Below are 19,668 nucleotides of genomic sequence, written 5' to 3'. Positions count from 1 at the left end.
CAGGATGGCTACCTGCAGTCGTGTATGGCTATAAATGAGCAGCCAGACATGAGCGTTCCCTATGTGGGTAAACACGTGGATGTGCTGCAGGTAGCGGCCTCTCCTCCTTCAGTACAGACGACTCTTTGCTCGCCCCTGGCTGTGTTGTAGACTACATGGCTGTGCGGGGGTTATGTTTTTCTGTACTGGCTTCTGCAGTTAAAGGGGTTTTTCTGAAGTTAAATGTTGATGACCTGTCTTAGGATAGTTTGAGTAGATCTGATCTGTACAGTCTGACACCCCAGACCCCCACGGATCAGCTGCTCAAAGCCTCGACTCTCTCCTTTTCACAGGCCAGCGATATCAAGTTAGTGTCCCATGGCTTAGTTGCAGCTTAATCCCATTCAAGTGAATGGGGCTGAGCTGAAATACCAAGCACACACCCCTACACAAAGTGGCTGTCGTACTCACCTGGTTGCTGTGGTCTCTGAAACAACTAATAGTTGGAGGGGTCTCTGGATTTGTACCCGCACGGGTTAGATATTGATAACCCATCCAAAAGGAAATCTCAACAATATTTAAAGTCCTAGAGGCCTAAAATAAGTAATACTAAGCCTCACTGTGCAGTACGAGGTACTGGAACACCCCTTTAACTCCTCATATACAGTAGGGTGTAGTAAGGGTTCTTGCAGTGGTTTGGTGGTGTACAGTAGGGTAAAGCAGGAGTATGTGAGGTTGGTGTACAGTAGGGTGCAGCAGTTTGGTGGGGTACAGTAGGGTGTAGCAGTTGTATGAGGTTGGTGGTATACAGTTGGGTGTAATAGATTTATGTGGGGTTTGCATACATTAGGACAGGGGTGCTCACACTTTTTCCGCATGCGAGCTACTTATAAAATGACCAAGTCAAAAGATCTACTACTCACTTCTTGTGGACCGGGCCTGGGCCGCAGCATTGTCAGATTGACATTGGATCCTGGAGAGGTAAGTAACATTGTTTATTATGTTCCCTCACCTCCCCTGGGGCTCCGATTTATTATACTCAGGGTCTGAAAAGACCCCTGAATATAATAGGGGTAGTGGGATCGCTGCCCTGCTTGGGCCCATTCACTACTGGCTGCTGTGGCCTATAGTATAAGGGGAAGCAGTGGTGGCAGTGATCAGGTCTGGGGAGGTTGGTAAATAGGAGTATTCCCAGCAGGTAGTGGCCTATTATAATACAAACAAACCTAAAGTTCACATACTTACCGACCTCGATGCTGATCCCACTGCTGCTGCCGCAGCATCCTTTTCTCCTGGCAGATGTCTGCGTATTAGTGTAGGCGGCGTGATGACGCTGCCTATGCTGAAACGAAGTCTGAACCAGCACCAGCTCTTCTGCGCTGGTTATAAAAAAAAAAAATATATATATATATATATATATATATATATATATATATATATATATATATATTTTTTTTTTAAAAAAAAGTCACGTGATGGTCCCATCTTTCCTTTGCGAGTGACGTATAGGGCAGCACTGCATTAGGATATAGCAGGAATATGTGAGGTTGGTGTACAGTAGGGTGTATTAGTTGTATTTGCAGCAGTTTGGTGTACAGTGGGGTGTAGCGGGAGTATTGGTGGTGTGTAGTAGGTGCATATGAGGTTGGTGTACAGTATTGTGTATGCAGCAGTTTGGTGTACAGTAGGTGTGTGTAGCAGTTTGGGGTACAGAGGGGTGTAGCGGGAGTATGTGGGGTTGATGGTGTACAGTAGGGTATAGTTTGACTTTTAAAGCGGACCTCTTATTTACTTGTGCACATGTGGTTTTATATCCCGCTAGACGGCCGACAGTGCCCCAGGGCTGGAGATATCCTCGCTGTTATAATGGCAGCAATCTCAGGCCACTTTCAGAAGGGTGTTCCTGACAGTACTCGTCCATAGCTGGGGGTCGGTAAGGTTTTCTTCACAGCTGGGTGGTAAGGAGCGCCCCCCCCTGACAGTACAGAGATATGGATGAGTACTGTCAGGGGGTCGTTCCTCGCAGCCCATCTAGACTGTCGGGAATGTCCTTCTGACAGTAGAGGGATATCGGTAACGGCACAGATATCTCTTGCTGACATGAGTTTGGCTTAGTAAGCGGTGTATTATCCGGCACGTGCCTGCAGACCTGAGCGGTCTTCTCTAACCAGATGCCGCCCACGCTCTCCTGCACAGTGTCCTGACAGGTTTGTGAAGCTGCTGCCGATCTGTCGTTGCTGAGTGTTTGGTGACCATTTCCAGTCTTTGTACAGGTTTAAAGCTGAATTGAGGCGCCGCTGACAGCCAGACAATTTTGGCGGCTTGTTCTGTGAGCAGGTCTGTGGCGGATCTGCGCTTTGTTTACCGTGGGCTTACTTGTCATAATGAGAAGTCCTACAAGTGTTCAGGATACTTGTTCCTTAAAGCATCTCTAATGTTACAGTGAATGAACATGTTGTCCTTGCATACGGTATATAAGGCCTGAGAGTCAGTGGAGAATTAAGTCCTGCACGGGGGTCTCTGTTTTAAAAGTATCGCCAGTGGGGTCCGTCAGACTCCGCTTGTAAGTGCATGGTGCGTGAACAGAACACCAGGACGTCACCCTGATCTATTCAGCGCTGATACATTGTAACAGAAGACTTCCCTTCTTGTCTTGCCTGTGCTGTATCTCTGCTGCGTACTGGCCAGAGTTTATTCAGTGGAAAATCCTCCTTGTTTACATCCAGAGGTCTTGGAAATGTTGCCGAATACACAAAGTATATGAGGAGGTGGCAGAAATCTCTGCTGTACAATAAGCGTCTTCTCTATCAGCTTTACTCGATCTCCTACAGAAGGTCTTGTAGGTCTTTGTAGTCAGTAGATCCTGGTGATCCAACCAATCTGTATCACAGGACCGTGACTGCTAACATAACCTGGTGAATGACATGGAAGGGGTGTAAGTTGTCGTTATCTGGGAGGGCTCCCACTTGCCCAACTCTCCACAACGTCAGACACTACTACTAGTACAATGTTATACGGAGGCCGGTGTGCTTGGAGGATCCTCAAAGGCCTCTGAGTCCATCATGACCCTGATCCTGGGACTAGTTACCATAAATCAGTTATAATTTGGACGTCTGTGTCCTTTGGCTCCTGTTGGCAAAGTTCATGTTGTTCTTCAGGTCATTGGCCCTGAAGGATTTTCTCACTGATAAGGCCGCTTGCTCTTACTTGGTTTCCCGCCGAGTTTCACCCTGCGAGTACGTCATGAGTTTATTGCTTTACGTGGACTTTGCTCTCAAGGAGTTCCCTCCATTGTGACACTTATTGTCTGTGTGACACATTGTAGTAATAATGGTTGGTGGTAGGAATCGCTCACCGATATGGGTTAGCAGTGGGTACTTGTGTGCGTGTGGTGTTCAGACCTACAAGCACATCCAGTTTTCTCCTGACTTGCTCTTAGTTGAGACTGTGACATAAATGTGTCGTCTTCTGTGCAGGTTGTCTAAACCTTGTGTCCTGTCTTTCAGGTGTCGTGGAGGGCGACCTGTCCGCCGTGGAGGCTTACAAGACGTCTGGAGGAGACATCGCCCGGCAGCTTTCTGCCGATGAAGTTCGTCTTCTGAACCGTCCGTCGGCCTTTGATGTGGGTTACACTCTGGTGCACCTATCTATTCGCTTCCAGAGGCAGGACATGCTGGCCATACTTCTAACAGAAGTGAGCAGCTTTTACAGTCTGGATCGGCGCTGGTTCCTTCCTGTACCGGCACCCATGTTATATCATGTCTGTGATCTCCCCTTTCTTTCCTCTCTGCGTTCCTGCCTTCTCTTCACCCGTGAATCTCCTGGACCCAACATAATCCTAATATTCAGACTGTAGAGCACTATTATAGGGAGCAAGAACACTATCTGGACGTCATCCTCAGTATCCGAAAATTTCCTATAGAACTGGCTGGTGACAAACGTCCCGTATTCTTGCCTGACTCTGATTTACTTTTATACAGGTGTCTCAGCATGCGGCCAAATGTATCCCCGCCATGGTGTGTCCCGAACTGACGGAGCAGATCAGGAGGGAGATCGCAGCTTCCATGCACCAGAGGAAGGGCGACTTTGCTTGTTACTTCCTGACGGACCTTGTAACTTTCACTTTACCTGCAGGTGAGGACTCGACCTATTGCGGTTCATCGTTCTGTAGCACCGCCATAATCTGTAGCGTAGTATGTGTGAGCACGCTCTTACTGTTTGTGGTGTAACTTCCTTATCTTAGGAGGAAATACTTGAAGGAATTCCTAATGTGGGTGTCCAGTATTAGAAAAATTCTCACTTAAATGGGCTGCCTTGGTTTTCCAAACTGCATTAAAAACCTGAGCCCGCCTAGCGCAGTGAGCCTGGCCTAGGTAATTGAGGAAGCACTCGCCCTTCCTGAGTTATGGAGGTGTGGATACTTAGCTGCTCCCCTTAGCTACAGGCGGTCAATGGACCGGCATCACCATCTGATATACTGACAGTAGCGCAGGAATGGATGGGGATGCCGACGACCAGAAATCTCTAAAAGGCTCTAGTCCAAGATCAACGGGAATAAAGTCTATAATAGTTTCTATCCACCATGTACTCCTGGTCCCCTGCATGTCTTATCTGCGTCCATTCTCGTGATAGCGGTAATTCTCAGAGATGGTGGGACATGCGGCGTATTTGTGGGTTGTTACAAAACCAGAGACTATGAAAATCTCTTCCGTATTTGTGAATGCCAGTCTCTTTGCAACAAATCAGAAACGTGTGGCTGTGCCTTACAAGCTGTCAGTAGTGGCTCTGCATAGCGGTGTCGGGTATATAGGTATCTGCAGGATGACTCTTATTATTGGGGTTCATGGCACATTAGTTTAGCATTGATGTAATACCGTATGTAATGTAGAAGGAATCTGCAACCCATTAAAGTATTGACTTCTGTGTTTGCAGACATCGAGGATCTGCCTCCCTCTGTCCAGGAGAAACTGTTTGATGAAGTTCTGGACCGGGACGTTCAGAAAGGTAAGTCACGGCGGGTCGTGCGGATGTTCCCTCTACCCTCGTGCTGACCGATCCGTGTAACACGTGTGTGCGCTCCATTCCAGAGCTAGAGGAGGAATCTCCTATTATTAATTGGTCACTTGAGCTGGGGACCCGTCTGGACAGTAGACTTTATGCACTTTGGAACCGCACGGCAGGCGACTGCCTGCTGGACTCTGTACTACAAGCAACCTGGGGTATCTACGACAAAGACTCGGTGCTAAGGAAGGCTCTGCACGACAGCCTCCACGACTGCTCCCACTGGTAAGACCACCCTCGGTGGCCCCTATTGGCCGCTTTCTCTTTCAGCTTTTGCAAAGGTCCTAGTAATTTTAAGTTGCAATTACAATACCGTTCATTACGTGGCAGATGTAGCCGCCACTCGGTCACCCTTTGATTCACAGCCCATTTGTGCTCTTTGTGTGCAGGTTTTACAGCCGTTGGAAGGAGTGGGAGTCTTGGTACTCGCAGAGCTTTGGGCTACACTTCTCTCTAAGAGAGGAACAATGGCAGGAGGACTGGGCTTTTATTCTCTCACTAGCAAGCCAGGTAAGTAGCGGAATAGGAGCGCAGTCAGAAAGCTTTCATTTTCCAATTAATGTAATTGCTGTAGAGTATGGAGGCCTATTAATGATTAGTAATTTATCGAGGTCTGCACCGCTCTCTGCTCACACTCCTGATGTGTCCATTCACTGTAAGGAGTTCCATATATACAGATTGTATAATATATACCGTGGGGCAAAAAAGTATTGTCAGTCACCAATAATGCAAGTTCCACCACTTAAAAAGATGAGGTGTCTGTAATTTACATCATAGGTAGACCTCAACTGAGAGACAAAATGAGAAAACAAATCCAGTAAATCACATTGTCTGATTTTGTAAGAATTTATGTGCAAATTATGGTGGCAAATAAGTATTTGGTCACCTACAATCAAGATTTCTGGCTCTCACAGACCTGTAATTTCTTCTTTAAGAGTATCCTCTTTCCTCCACTCATTAACTGTAGTAATGGCACCTGTTTAAACTTATCAGTATAAAAAAGACACCTGTGCACACCCTCAAATAGTCAGACTCCAAACTCCACTATGGTGAAGACCAAAGAGCTGTCAAAGGACACCAGAAACAAAATTGTAGCCCTGCACCAGGCTGGGAAGACTGAATCTGCAATAGGCAACCAGCTTGGATTGAAGAAATCAACTGTGGGAGCAATCATTAGAAAATGGAAGACATACCAGACCACTGATGATCTCCCTCGCTCTGGGGCTCCATGCAAAATCTCACCCCGTGGGGTCAAAATGATCACAAGAACGGTGAGCAAAAATCCCAGAACAAGGCGGGGGGACCTAGTGAATGAACTGCAGAGAGCTGGGACCAATGTAACAAAGCCTACCATCAGTAACACACTACACCGCCAGGGACTCAGATCCTGCAGTGCCAGACGTGTCCCACTGCTTAAGCCAGTACATGTCTGGGCCCGTCTGAAGTTTGCTCGAGAGCTTTTGGATGATCCAGAAGAGTATTGGGAGCATGTCCTATGGGCTGATGAAACCAAACTGGAACTGTTTGGCAGAAACACAACTTTATGTGTTTGGAGGAAAAAGAATACTGAGTTGCACCATCAAACACCATACCTACTGTAAAGCATGGGGGTGAAGACTTGGGGTCAGTTCACACGTGAAAACCGCCTAGCTTATTTGTGCGAGGTAAAAAACCTCGGAGTTTTTTTGACGCTGTTTTTTGCATTCCACGCGGTTTTTGACGCGGTTTTCACTAGCGGTTTTCGCTAGGGTTTATTTTCCCTATATGTGCTATAGAAACTGCAGGCGAAAACCGCGCGGTGTTTTTGCAAAAAAACGCGCGGTTTTTTACCGCGCGGTTTTTGCCTCCCATTCACTTCTATGCAATTCTTCAGGCGTTTTCCGCCTGAAGAAAGGTCATGTCGCTTCTTCAGGCGGAAAACGCTAGGAGGAAAAAAAAAGCTAGTGGTCTACATAGACCACCATGTTAAAGGAGAGGTTTTTGAAGCGAATTCCGCTGTCAAAAACCTCCCCTTTGCCCACGTGTGAACTAGCCCTTACAGAAAACGTTTGACCTCTGTCATTGCCAACAAAGGATATATAACAAAGTATTGAGATGAAATTTTGTTACTGACCAAATACTTATTTTCCACCATAATTTGCAAATAAATTCTTTCATATCAGACAATGTGATTTTCTGCATTTGTTTTTTCATTTTGTCTCTCATAGTTGCGGTCTACCTATGATGTAAATTACAGACGCCTCTCATCTTTTTAAGTGGTGGAACTTGCGCTATTGGTGACTGACTAAATACTTTTTTGCCCCACTGTACTAGTGCTGAGATCTATTGTTGTTGTGTAATGCTGATTCACATAACAATATGGCCGTCTAGGTAATACCTAATAGATGATCTTGAGTTAGTGTTTCTCTGTTTTTCTACACATAATGTGGATATTTCCTAAGGCCGGCGTTTCCTCTACCTGTTAGTTCAGTACATCTTACTCCAGGGCACAGGTCTCTTACATGTATCTGCTGCTCCAGGTGTCAGTCACATCTACGCCAGCTCTGACCCATGATTTTGTCTGCCGCCGGACACACTATAATCTGTTTGTATTGTTGTGGGTGCCTCCTCTGTATGTGATCTTTTATTTGCGTATTATGTCGTCTTTCTAGCCCGGGGCCAGCCTGGAGCAAACGCACATCTTTGTTCTTGCGCATATTCTCCGAAGACCAATCATAGTGTATGGAGTGAAATATTACAAGAGCTTCCGTGGGGAGACATTGGGATACACTCGTTTTCAAGGTATAACAGCGTGTCTGTCGTTTACTACTTGTGCCAGTACTCGGCGGTAGAAAACCCCGCTGATTGCGGATGTGGCTTTGTGGTGACTGTGGGAGATGTTTTGGCTGATCCTCCAGGCCAGATGTAGTAGTGTATGTTCAGCTCCTTCTGTGGCCTCTGACCTCAGATCTGCAGTACAGTCTCGGCCTCAATACATTTCTGTGACTACTTCATCACATGCCCTTAAATTTAGTACCCGCTGAGTGTCTAGTTCCTTGGACTCTTCTTATCTTTCTTTGTTTCCCTTATCTGGTTATGTGTAGTACTGATGCAAACCCCAGAGATTTGCTGTGACCCCTTCACTGACCCGGAGAGAGTCCATCGATATACTAATTTCCCAGAACCCCTTTGGATTAGCGTGACAGTAATGTAGTGATGTCTGACAATGCTTCAAAGGACTGACAAGCTTGGAATCTCCTTGACGTGGCCGCTTTTGTGTTTTCAGGGGTGTACTTGCCACTACTGTGGGAGCAGAGCTTCTGCTGGAAAAGCCCGATTGCTTTGGGTTACACTAGAGGGCACTTCTCGGCCCTGGTAGCGATGGAGAACGATGGCTACGACAATCGCGGGGCCGGTGCAAATCTAAACACGGACGACGACGTAACGGTTACGTTTCTGCCTCTGGTGGACAGCGAAAGGAAGCTCCTCCACATCCACTTTCTGTCAGCGCAAGAGGTAAGAAGTAGTCACGTTAATCTGATAATTGTCCCGAAACCGGATGGACCACATTGTAAGACGGTAATAGGATCCGTCGTGGCCTTAAAGGCCCTGTTAGCGTGAAATAATCTTACTGACTCCCAGCCTCTCCTGTAGAGAACCTCAAGGCTGTGGGGGGGTCGGACATGGTGGGCGCAGGCTACATTTCCATCAGGAAAATTCAGCAACTTGTCCTGAAAGCGGCTACAGAAATAGACCCCTGAAGTTGTGGGGTTTTGTAGTTCACCTGAAGGAATTGCTGCATTGCAAAGGTTTAAAGCCTTGGTGGTAAAATCCAAAGCAATAGTTTAAATGCTGTTTCTAATCCACAGCGCAGGTCTCTAGTGTGAGTGGAGACTTAGTGAAATCTTACTCTCTATGCTGCTACCCTGTATCTGTAAATAAGCCCTATTCAGTAAATGAGCGCTAGCTTAATCTTTACAGGGTTTTTGGAATAGGCTTGAAATCTAAGCCTTAGTTACAGTCGGCACCTCCAGCGCTAGGTAATGTGACTGATGTGTCAGAGATGGAGAATAGGCGTACTGTAGTGACCAAGTGCCCTGCTATATCCCGCCATGACAGGGCAAATTCTGCTCCCCCGCTCCTGAGCCTTGCTGCAGCCTCCTGGGTGCCACCTCCCAACTGCTCCTATGCTGTGGGCTTAGGCCTGGTTCACATCTGAGTTGGGGAAGTCGTCCCCCTCCCTGCCCTTAACGGAATACCGAATGTATTGACAGGAGCAATGAAAGTACATGGACCCCATAGGCTATAACCGGGTCTGTGTGGTGTCTGCACGGGTCATGTGGAGAGGAAAGTAGTTCATGAAGTAGTTTTCTTTCTGCATGTTCTGTGCTGAACACACACAGATGTGACGCTGGCCTTATGTACCTATGTGACAATATGGCAGGTGCCACCTCTACAGACTCAGACCCTCCACTATATAGCACCTCCCCTTCAGTGTCATGGAGAGGAGATGGAGAGGGTTTCTAGAGAGAATACCAATATGTTTTTTTTTTTGTTGGTTTTTTTTTTTTTTTTTTTTGTTTTTTTTCCAAATGATAAAAAACTTAAGTTTTTTTTCTTTTTTTGAGAAAGTCTTGTACATTACTGTAGGTTATCCAGTGTTAAGTACATGGTGAATGACTTGCTGTATATATATATATATATATATATATATATATATATATATATATATATATATATATATTTAGTTTTTTTTAAAACTTCTTCTTTCACAGGGGAACACAGCACCATGGGTATAGGCCTGGCCACTAGGTCAGAGGAGAGTGGTTTGCTCCACCTCCAGTGCTACCACAGACTGTGCATGAATTCTGTTTGAATCTGGTGTCTTCAGTGTGAGCCATGACCTGACTCGGGTCGTCTTCTGTGTTGCAATGTGTTTTTTTTTTTTTTTTTTTTTTTTCCAATTTCTGGTGGGGGTCTTCAGTGTGTTATGCCAACCAGTTGAACCCCCTGCGGGTGCAGTGCTGTTCTGAGGACCTCACCGGCCACCTAGCTGTCCCCACTTTACCCTTGTCGCATTGGTGGCCAGAGTTTCTGGTGACTCCTTCCCCCCCCATGTGAGATCTACCAAGGGGGTAACCCTGTGGTGCCTGAAGATGCCAGTCAGGTGAGTATGAGAAGAGTAGACGATGAGGGAGTCTGAAAATTACCCTCAGCCCCTCTCTCCACCTCAGCCTTCCCTTTCAGCCTTAGCTCCTCTTTCAGGGGTTAGATTGTATGAGTTCTGTTTATGGGCGCATCACTGGTCCCCTGGACACACACTGGTGTGTGTAGATCCCATTTCCTAGCCCCCAGGTTCCTTTTCCAGGCCTCATTAGGGCATTCTGGGATTTCCATCTGGGCCTCCGTACTGTGGGTGCCCCGCGGCCAGCTGTGTTTGTACCCCAGGCTGCAACTAGGTCAGCCCCTTTTCTGGCTTCCAGACTGTGGCTGGGGCTTTTGCTTGGCCAGGGGGTTATTGTGGCAAGCAATCCAGCCTGGCTAATAGCCGCTGAGGTTTATATTTCCAGAGGGGAGGGCTTTCACTCTACTCAGTAATACTTCTTTATTGGTTTTTGGCTTGCTGGGCCAGCAGGGATGACTGTGACTCTGCTCCCTGGGAGATGTTGCACCTGTGGAGCCCTCTCTGTGATCTCTGCAGCAGTTGGTAAGTGGCCGTCTCCTGCGTTCTGGTAAGTTATCCCCCCCCCCCCCCCTTGGGCCTCCTCTGCCCTGTCCTCCTGTTAAGAGACAACTCTCCCTCCAGCCCCTCTTGTTCTGGGATGTTTTTATACTTGCGCCTGCTGTAGCAAAAACACTAGCTGTGTGGCCAGACGGAGTACATCTGCTCTCTCAGCCAGTCAGGAACCTCCTGGCCCCTCTTTGGTCCATCTGTCCCAGATTGGGCGACCTCTCACCTTTGCCATAGTGTGTTTATCAGACTTAACCAGTCAGTGCTGGAAATCCAGAATGTCCGCTTTCCCAGATTGCTGCTCTGCCGGCGGCTTCTAGGGATCTCCTCGGACCCCCTCACAGTTCCTGTCTTGGCTCCCAGAGCCATCCCTACAAAAGGACCAGCAATGTTCCTACAGTGTCACAGTCCTCCAGCCCTTCCTCTGGGCACTCCCCAGATAGCACCTCGGCTCACGGCTCCTCTCCGGACCGATCTCTGCCTCCCCCTGCTCGGTCTGCTTCCCTGGTGATGTTTCTGCCCTGGCGTATCAGTTTGGCTTATCTATATCTGGTGCTATGCAGGAATTATCCATGCGGTAGACACGGCCTACAGATCATTGAGAACCTGGACCGGTCGTCTTTAGTGGACATCTTCTACTGCGATTGTTTTTCTTTTTTCCCTCCCACATCTTGAGGGCATAGCGTCTTCTCCCTGAACCATCCTCTGTCATCTTCAGGAAGTCAGATGTCCCTCCCCTGACCGTGGAAGGTGAGCTCGGGGGATGTTCTGCCAGTCTATGCAGCGACACATGTCTCTAGCTCCCCCTGGCTGGCAATGAGGAACAAGCAAGTTTATCCAGTGGTTCAATCTGTAAGTGCTTGTTACTTATTTTATCTCCCAGGCTTCTGTTTTGTCTTCCGAGGACTCTGCTTCCTTCAGTGATTCCTCCGAGTGTAAGGTTTGCAGTGCAGAACTTATATATTGCATTGTCTTAAATGCTAGTTGTCACATTGCTGCAAGTAAGTGGCTTCCCTTGTCAGGGTTGCCTTTGTAGCGGCTGGCTTCTTCCCGTGGCCTTCTTTTGCTGCCTCTTGGTCAGCAAGGTCTGCATTTCCTGGGCAAAATGACTTCCCTCAAACCTTATCGGCCAGCCGTTCTCTTGTTCTAAGAAGCTTTCTTGTAAGTCCTGTCCTGCCTGGTGCTCCTTCATCAAGTTGTGTAGTCTTCCCCACCATGTAGGTTTTCCTCTATTCTGGGCTTCTCAGGCGCTGGGACTTGTGGGTGCGGGGCCCGAGAGATGGTGTTGTCTGGCTTTCACCGGAGGCATCTTTGCCAAGCCAGGCTGTCTACAACCTCTGTTGGCAGGGGGTCTGTGTTCCCGCTTTAGTGTGTATCTGGGGTTACTACTCCTAACTGTTCCACATCACCAAGAAGGTCGGACCACTTTGTCCCATCATAGACCAGAAAAGGCTCAACAGGTTTGTCAATGTGTGTTCTCTGTGGCGGACAAAATTCACCCATCTCCAAGGATACCATTGACACCATTGTTAGCATTTTCTTTGTGCTGAACCCTCTGGGTGTTTACCTAGGTGATGGCATCTGTCTTAGCCATCTTCTGTTTCCTAGATGTTGCTGTGTGCATGACTTGCGCCCTCTAGCGCATTGAATTGGGAGCTGAGCCTTGACATGCTCCAGGGTGTCGTTCTCATCCCGAAGGCCTAGATTTTTGGGGTTGTGGACTCTCTAGGCCGTCTCTTTTCAGTGACACTGACGTCATCTCCACTTGATGATTCAGACCCACTGGGCCAAATCTCTTGCTGGCCTCAACTTCCTGATTCTCTTTACTACTTGGTTTTGTCGAGTGGGCCTTTGGTGTCTCTCCTCAACAGGTATTTTTCTTGTCAAGCCCTGAACGGTCAGTTGTTCCTTGTGGTTTTTCCTATGGAACCCAGAACTAACTTGTTTGGACTGTCATTAGACCTGTCTCCTCCAAGCACATGTGGTCACGGACCATGGTGACCAATTGTCTGTGCTCCACCTACTTAAGGCCTCAGCAGAGCACCAGGAGCGGTGTGGTCGTCTAGCTGCCTTCACATCTCTAGTTTGGGTGGAGTTCCTTGTTCCTGCTGTTCGGTGGTCCACCATTTCTGGCATGGGGCCACTAAGTGGCAGATTCCTTGAGTTGAGAATAAATTGCTTTGGGTGAGTGTTTCTTTATCATCAAATCTTTCTTCAACTGCGCTCCTGTTGTGGCATGAGAGACTTTGTTTTTGATTTGGGGGGGTTCAGGACATGTTGGTGGTTTAGTGAGACCTTTTTGTTTCTCTTATTGGTATGGTACAAAGTGAATTCATGGCCAGTGCAGTGGCAGGGTGTAGCTTAGAGCTGGAGTCAATATCTTTTATTTTCCTTGGCATGTGTGCATGTCTCCTAGTGGCCAGGTCTATACTTGTGGTGCCGTGTCTCTCAGTGAATCTAACAGGAAAAGGAATTTCTGCTGAGTGCAAAAATCTAAATGTTCAGTCTTGCTAGGTGAGGTGTAAGTGTTAGGCCTGCGCACTGCAGTTTGGTCCATCCAGCGGTCTGACTCTGCATCTCTGTACATGTAAAGATGGCTACATCATGGTGTTTTTTTTTTTTATTTTTTGTCTTTCAGCTCGGTAACGAGGACCAGCAAGAAAAGCTCCTGCGAGAATGGTTAGACTGTTGTGTGACCGAAGGCGGCGTTTTAGTAGCCATGCAGAAAAGCTCCCGCCGTCGTAACCACCCCCTGGTGACGCAGATGGTGGAGAAATGGCTAGACGGTTATCGTCAGATCCGCCCCTGTACGGCCTTGTCCGACGGAGAGGAAGATGAAGAAGACGAGGACGAGTGAGACTAACTTATAGCGTGGAAGGCTTATCGTCTGAACCGCACACGATGTGGATCATGACTGGGACCTGAGGTAACGGGACCCCGCCTCAACCGCTCGAGGCCCGACACTGGGAGGAACGAAGGCCGGAGCCCACCTAATCCCGTGGAAACGGCACCTGTAGCTCCGAAGACGACATCCTCGTCATTGAGACTGGACACTGTTTTGTTTTTTTTCTTATTTTGTCTCTCCCTCCTCCTCTGGGTTGTAAATCTTGGCGTCTAATGCATGTGTTGTGCAACGGTGGGGGGGAGAGTCCTCTGAAGGTGAAAATCTCACGGTCAACCCATAAGTATAATGGGCTGGTCACTTTTTGCTTTCCCCTAGTTCCTGACTTTAATGTTTTGTTTTCCCTTATTTTTTTTTATTGCAGCGCTTATGTTTTCCTTTCACTTATTTTAATTGCCCCACACCTGATTGTTAACCCTGGCATTACTGGACGGGCCAAGATTTGTATATTGCACAGTTACAGACGAAAGGCTTGCGTCCGTCTTAAGCAATAAAGGGGTTAATCGTTACTTTTAGGGTCCTTTACACAAGCATTACGAACACGGAAGGAAGGCTCCCCGGCAGCGGCCCGCCCGCCTTCCCGCACAAGCAATGACGGTCTGAGATGTCAGACCCGATTTAATTTTGTTTTTATTTTCCTTTATATTTAGTGGTATGAAATAGTTAAAGGTTCAGTGGAGAAACATCAAGACTTGTTTGTTTTTTTCTTCCCCCCCCCCTGAGATTTTGTTTTTGCTTTATATTTCTTCCACGTCCAAGTATTTTTTGTTCTCCTTTTCAGAAACCTTTACTATATTTATTTGTCCCCCCTCCTCACATGCAGGAATTAGGTATAAAGCGATTGTGTGCAGTTTTCCAGCTTGGACTTGATTGCGAATGTGGCACAAATACATCGTCTTGCTGTGAACCTCTGGCGCCGCTTTCTGTGTCACTGTGTGCTTTACTTTATACCGGATGGAAGTCTCCTTATCTCTCTGAGGTCTCTTTACATCTATTAGGAAGCGACAGACTGTGTGTAAGTGGCAAATGTCCCAATCAGCGCAGGGGTTGGCAATCTTTGGCACTGTAGCTGCTGTTCTACTCTAACTACACATGTGCACCTTTCACCTCCCGGGAGTCCCAGGAGCAGCAGAGTAAGTATGGATGCTGGGAGTAGTAGTGTGACAATGGCTGGAGCGCAGAAGGTTGTCTATGTTAGAGCTCATTCACACTACGTAATTGCCAGCTTATTCTGAATGTAAAACACGATCAGAATAAGCGGCGTATAGAGCAGTTCCATTCATTTCTATGGGAGCCGGCATACGAGCGCTCCCCATAGAAATGAATGGGCTTCTTTTTTCCACTACGAGCAGTCCTATTGAAGTGAATGGGAAGCGCTTACGTGTACGGCTAGCTCTGCTCATGCCGAGCCGCACACGCCAGCACTTCCCATTCACTTCAATGGGAGTGCTCGTAGTGAAAAAAGCAGCCCATTCATTTGTATGGGGAGCGCTCGTATGCCGGCTGCCATAGAAATGAATGGAACTGCTTTATACGCCGCTTATTCTGATTGTGTTTTACATTCCGAATAAGCTGGCGATAATGTAGTGTGAATGCACCCTTAGGGTTAGTTTGTATGTGGTGTGGTAGGGTGGATTTTGACAGAATGTGTTACGGGGAGCTGTGTGACTCTTGGGTCAAAGCCTGCCTGCCATGACAGTTGTGGCCCCCCCCCCCCCCCCCCCCCCCCCCCCAAAGTCAGCTCAAATGAATGGGCAGAATCTGTTGGTTTCTGCTGTCAGGTGGACTGAGGAATCCACCTGAAGACAGGGCAGCTTTTTTTTTTTTATTTTTCTTTCTGTGAGTGGCAACATGCTGCTGATGACGGAAAAAAGTCTGGTGGTGTCCCCAGACCACCATTGTGAGGGGGCGGATTCTTATGTGGATTCAGCGCTGTAATCTGCCCTCTGTATGTCTGTGTGAAGGGGTCTTTACAGAGTGAGGTCAGGCTGTGTTAATGTCTTACCTGCCTTGAGTATCCACCACAATCCTAAAATGTTTGCGAAAGCTGGAACAGATCCCTGCAAGTCTATTGCGCTTCTGAGTTAGTATTTGCACGGTGATATTGTCTGTATTCTATGCATTATATTACAGCCACCGATTGCATCCTAAATGTGAGTAATGACCAGGACTTAACAGGTGTGTTCATGGAGCCATAAAGCTCCACCATACTGTTTTATTGTAGATGTGTGTGGGGGTTGATAATCGTGGATCAGGTCACATTTCTGTCTTAGTGGTCAGGTCTAGCGATTGTAAAGTAATAAGGTATTTTTTAAAAAACATTGATGGCATGAAGCAATAAGGCGGGATTCACACTTGTGCTGTTACATTCAGATTCCACCCCCTGTTCTGCTTAAAAAATGTGAAGAGGAGAGTTGTGGAAGTGGGACTCTTTTCTAGGCATTTTTTGAGCAGAAAGCTGGTGTATCCAATGCTAGTGTGTGGGGCCTGCAGGTGACCTCTTCTTAAGCAGATCTGGTATCATTTTTATTTGATCCAAAGACCAGAAATCGGAGTGTGTTTTTGTGGCTGTAATGTAGTCCATATATCTCTGATGTATTCTGGCTGGAGTGTATCCAAGCTAAGCCGAGCTCCTCCCTGTGGTTCCATACACAGCATTACACGTACACATCTATGACAATGCAATATAATTTATTTGCCATTTTATTTTACTTCAAAGTGACAGGGCTAGTCTTTCCCGGTCTGAACTGTAATCTGTTTCAAAAATGACAACCCAGTTGAGCGCACACACAGGACCTACGGGTAACATGGAAGTTTAAAGAAAAATAGTGAAATTCAGAATAACAAAATACAGTTAATTTGTACGTAGACAATAGATGTAAGATTCCTGAGCCAGCGGAGCGTAAGGACAAACCAGAGACAAACGTCACACTAAGCCGATCCTTTCCAGTCTGGTGCCATACAATGCGGAGTGGGGTACGGGAGCCGTCCGTCATCTTCCCCCGAGTCCAGCCCTTTACGTTTCCACAGGTAGCTTTGAATGGTGGGCTATGGGTTGTGATTGATATCACAATGACGGATGATGATTTTGCTCCCGTACCCTGTGGCGTCTGTTTCCACTTCCCACTATGTTGTGGTGGCGCCAGCTGCCAGTTCTTCACTTTGTCACTGTGTGACGTTTGCTGTTCCATTGTCCCAAGATCCAACGCGGTCCGTTCCTTTTTTGTTTCAGTCATTTGCCTGTGCGATTGCCAGAGCCGCTTCCTATCGCTAAATGCGGCGCAGTCCTGTTGTGTTTTGAGGCTGCCGGACGGTATGGGCACTGAGGGATGAATAGGGTAAGGGATCCCTTGTAGCGAGTTATACCTTCTGACTGTAGGAGGGCCGGACGGAGCCAATAAGGGACCTGCGTATAGGGGGAAAGAGAGAGAGAGAGACCGGTTACACCAAGGTGGTAATTTACTATAATGTCCTACAAAGTTCTGCTTTAGCATCTGTAAGGTTTTATATTTAGTTCTTGTATGTCACCTGTTTGTGCAAAATATTGCTGGCCTATCCTAAGGATAAGCTGCCAATATGTGATCAGTTGGGGCTTGTCTACAAACTACACCCATGATCTGCAGAAGGAAGTGCTGTTCTCTATGTAATGGTCCCATTTGCTTGAGTTTGACCTAAGCTGCAGTAACACAGTTCTCCCACTACACACAGAGTGGCGCTGTCTGCTTCATGCTTAGAAGTCGTCTCACCTATTAGTAATTGTAGTTCAAAAAATCCTTTGCAGCTCCCCCCAGGCCAGCTGACCTCTGACACTACATCCCCCCACCCCCACGGCTTTAGTCACATGACACAGACTACAGCCACCCTAGTAATGCAGTGTGTACTAATCTATTGCTTCATTATATTGCTGCTAAGGGGCTGTGTGAAGATCTCCCAACATTATTGAGTGTATTCTCTTATTTCTATTGACCTCCTCCTCTTATGTGTGGAGAAGCCAAAATCTGATGGTGTGAAACCTGAGTAGGTAGGAAAGAAAGAAAACGCGAGTTTCTCCTGTGTTTCTTCTGTGTGTTTTCTTTGTTCACCATTAAAGATCTCCCACAAGAAGCCTGCACTTGTCTGCCTGTAGGGGTAAAGGAGGTGAGTGGTCTGTCCTGGGGTGTATTTGGTCACCTTCAGTATAATCGGAGTTCTGGGAGGTTTCAAAGGAGTTGAATCTTGTGAAGTAATCCATATTAGATGACTCGGGATGAGACTGAGCAGCTGACGGAAGGGGCCCTGGTACATCCACGGTGTAGTGTTCACGACTGTTCCTACAGACACCATGTACAATGCTGGGCTCTCAGGGACTGATGTGATATTTAGGACTTATTGTGAGGCTTCATCGTCCATCAGTATCGAAGTCTCCAGAGTCCCCTTTACTAGAGGTTTGTGGCTGTGCAGTGTCCAAAGCTTTAAAGTAAAGAGGGGGGGGGAGGGGGGCAACTGCAACTTGTCATCTTTTATAGATGACACAACATTAGGTTTTGAGCTTGCTTGGGGTTGAAGAGGATTTTCCTGTTAGATTTCTGAGAGGGTGTTTGTTTGTTTTGGTTGGGTTGTATTAAGATTGGCCATTGTAGGCAAACAAAGATAATGACCATTTCCCATCTGACACCAGACACACACTGACTGTCGGGTACTAGATCCCCCAGTAACCAGTCAGCATAGCCTTAGGAAGCCGCCTGCTGCAGAGAAGGGGAGAGGAGTTTTTCTTGGGCTTACACTACACATTTGTCAGTCCCGTGTGGCTGTCCTTCTTACAGACATACACTGAGGCTGAGGATATTTCTTTACATGCCTGCATTGCTGACCAAGCTGAGCCTTCTATTCTATACCTGCTAGACTGTAGTGAAGATGTTTAACACCTGTAATAAAGGAAATGTGGCTGTCCATACTCGCTCCCTGGCCTAAATGTGTGTGGGTTTTTTGTTTTTTTTTGAATGTAAAGTGCAGTGACACAAGTGGCCACATGGTGTCAGCAAAGTCATAATGGAAGAGATAAGGAAGGTCTAAGTTATCTGTCTCTCCTTGTATAGTGATGTAATATAATTGTTTGATTCTTTATATAGCACAATTCCATGGTGCTTTACATTTGGGGGTTACATACAGTACACAAGTAGATATAATACTAACAGTGATTGATGGGTGAGGTGAATTACATGAGCAGCACAGTTTAAGGTGGACTGGAGGGGGGGGGGGGGAGGGTGTTTGCTGGGAGTCCATGGAGAAGGGTGTTGCGGTAGTCTAGGTGGGAGATTATGAGGGCCTGGTGGTTTCAGGGGTGAGGAAGGTGTGGATTTGTTGGCAGTTCTTGCGGTGGGGGCAGCAGGAGGTGTTGAGGGTTTCAAAGTGTGAATTGAAGGATAGGTTGGAGTCCTGGGTGCTGAAGGCATTGGGCCTGTGAGACAGGGGTAAGTGGGGTTCTGTAAATTTTGCTAGATGGGTTGGTTCGGGTGAAGGGGCCATATGGGGGTATGGTGAGGTAAAAAGATGAACTTTGTTTTCTCCATGTTGAGAGGAAGGAGGCTACGGCCGCTAAACAATCTGGAACTCTGGCCAGCAGGGAGGTAATGTCTGGTGCCGAGATGTAGATTTGGGCATAGCAATGGTATTGAAAGCCATGAGATTCTATGAGTTGGCCCAGGCCAAGGGTGTAGATGGAGAACAGGAGGGGTTGTAGGAGGTAGCCCTGGGGGACACCTACAGAGAGAGGGCGAGGTGAGGAGGTGGTGTGCGAGTGGGAGACGCTGAATGTGCGGTCAGAGAGGTATGAGGAGATCCAGGAATGGGCCAGGTCTGAGATACCAAGGGATAAGAGAATTTCTAACAGGAGGGAGCGGTCGACGAGGAGGAGGACAGAGTAATGGCGCTTGGCTTTGGTGGTTTGAAGGTAATGTGGGTCTGAAGCCTGACTGAAGTCTGTGAAAGAGCAGGTTGGCCGAGAGATAGGAGCAGAGCTTGGAGTGGATGTGCTGCC

At 47.3% G+C, this 19,668-nt stretch overlaps 2 protein-coding genes across 6 annotated transcripts in view; one reads left to right on the top strand and one right to left on the bottom strand.

The window, feature by feature from the left end:
• Positions 1–14,563, top strand: part of ZRANB1 (zinc finger RANBP2-type containing 1) — a 42,751-nt gene extending 28,188 nt beyond the window's left edge. For 2 of the 3 annotated variants that reach the window (XM_075257684.1, XM_075257685.1), the window contains exons 3-10: positions 3,486–3,673; positions 3,960–4,113; positions 4,912–4,983; positions 5,067–5,265; positions 5,430–5,550; positions 7,692–7,821; positions 8,306–8,535; positions 13,389–14,563. In XM_075257684.1, the coding sequence (XP_075113785.1) occupies positions 3,486–3,673; positions 3,960–4,113; positions 4,912–4,983; positions 5,067–5,265; positions 5,430–5,550; positions 7,692–7,821; positions 8,306–8,535; positions 13,389–13,607 (1,313 nt within the window). In that variant the 3' untranslated portion in view covers positions 13,608–14,563. The remainder of the gene's footprint in view (positions 1–3,485; positions 3,674–3,959; positions 4,114–4,911; positions 4,984–5,066; positions 5,266–5,429; positions 5,551–7,691; positions 7,822–8,305; positions 8,536–13,388) is intronic. The other variant, XM_075257686.1, reaches the window with a different exon arrangement.
• Positions 14,564–16,948: 2,385 nt separating this feature from the next.
• Positions 16,949–19,668, bottom strand: part of CTBP2 (C-terminal binding protein 2) — an 81,235-nt gene continuing 78,515 nt past the window's right edge. For all 3 annotated transcript variants that reach the window (XM_075257766.1, XM_075257767.1, XM_075257765.1), the window contains one exon: positions 16,949–17,058. The gene's annotated coding sequence lies outside the window, so the exon portion shown is untranslated. The remainder of the gene's footprint in view (positions 17,059–19,668) is intronic.

The sequence above is a fragment of the Leptodactylus fuscus genome, chromosome 10 (genome assembly GCF_031893055.1).
Source record: "Leptodactylus fuscus isolate aLepFus1 chromosome 10, aLepFus1.hap2, whole genome shotgun sequence".
Taxonomy (NCBI): domain Eukaryota; kingdom Metazoa; phylum Chordata; class Amphibia; order Anura; family Leptodactylidae; genus Leptodactylus; species Leptodactylus fuscus.
Note: the sequence above shows the minus strand (reverse complement) of the source record. Positions and strands in the feature narration are given on the sequence as shown.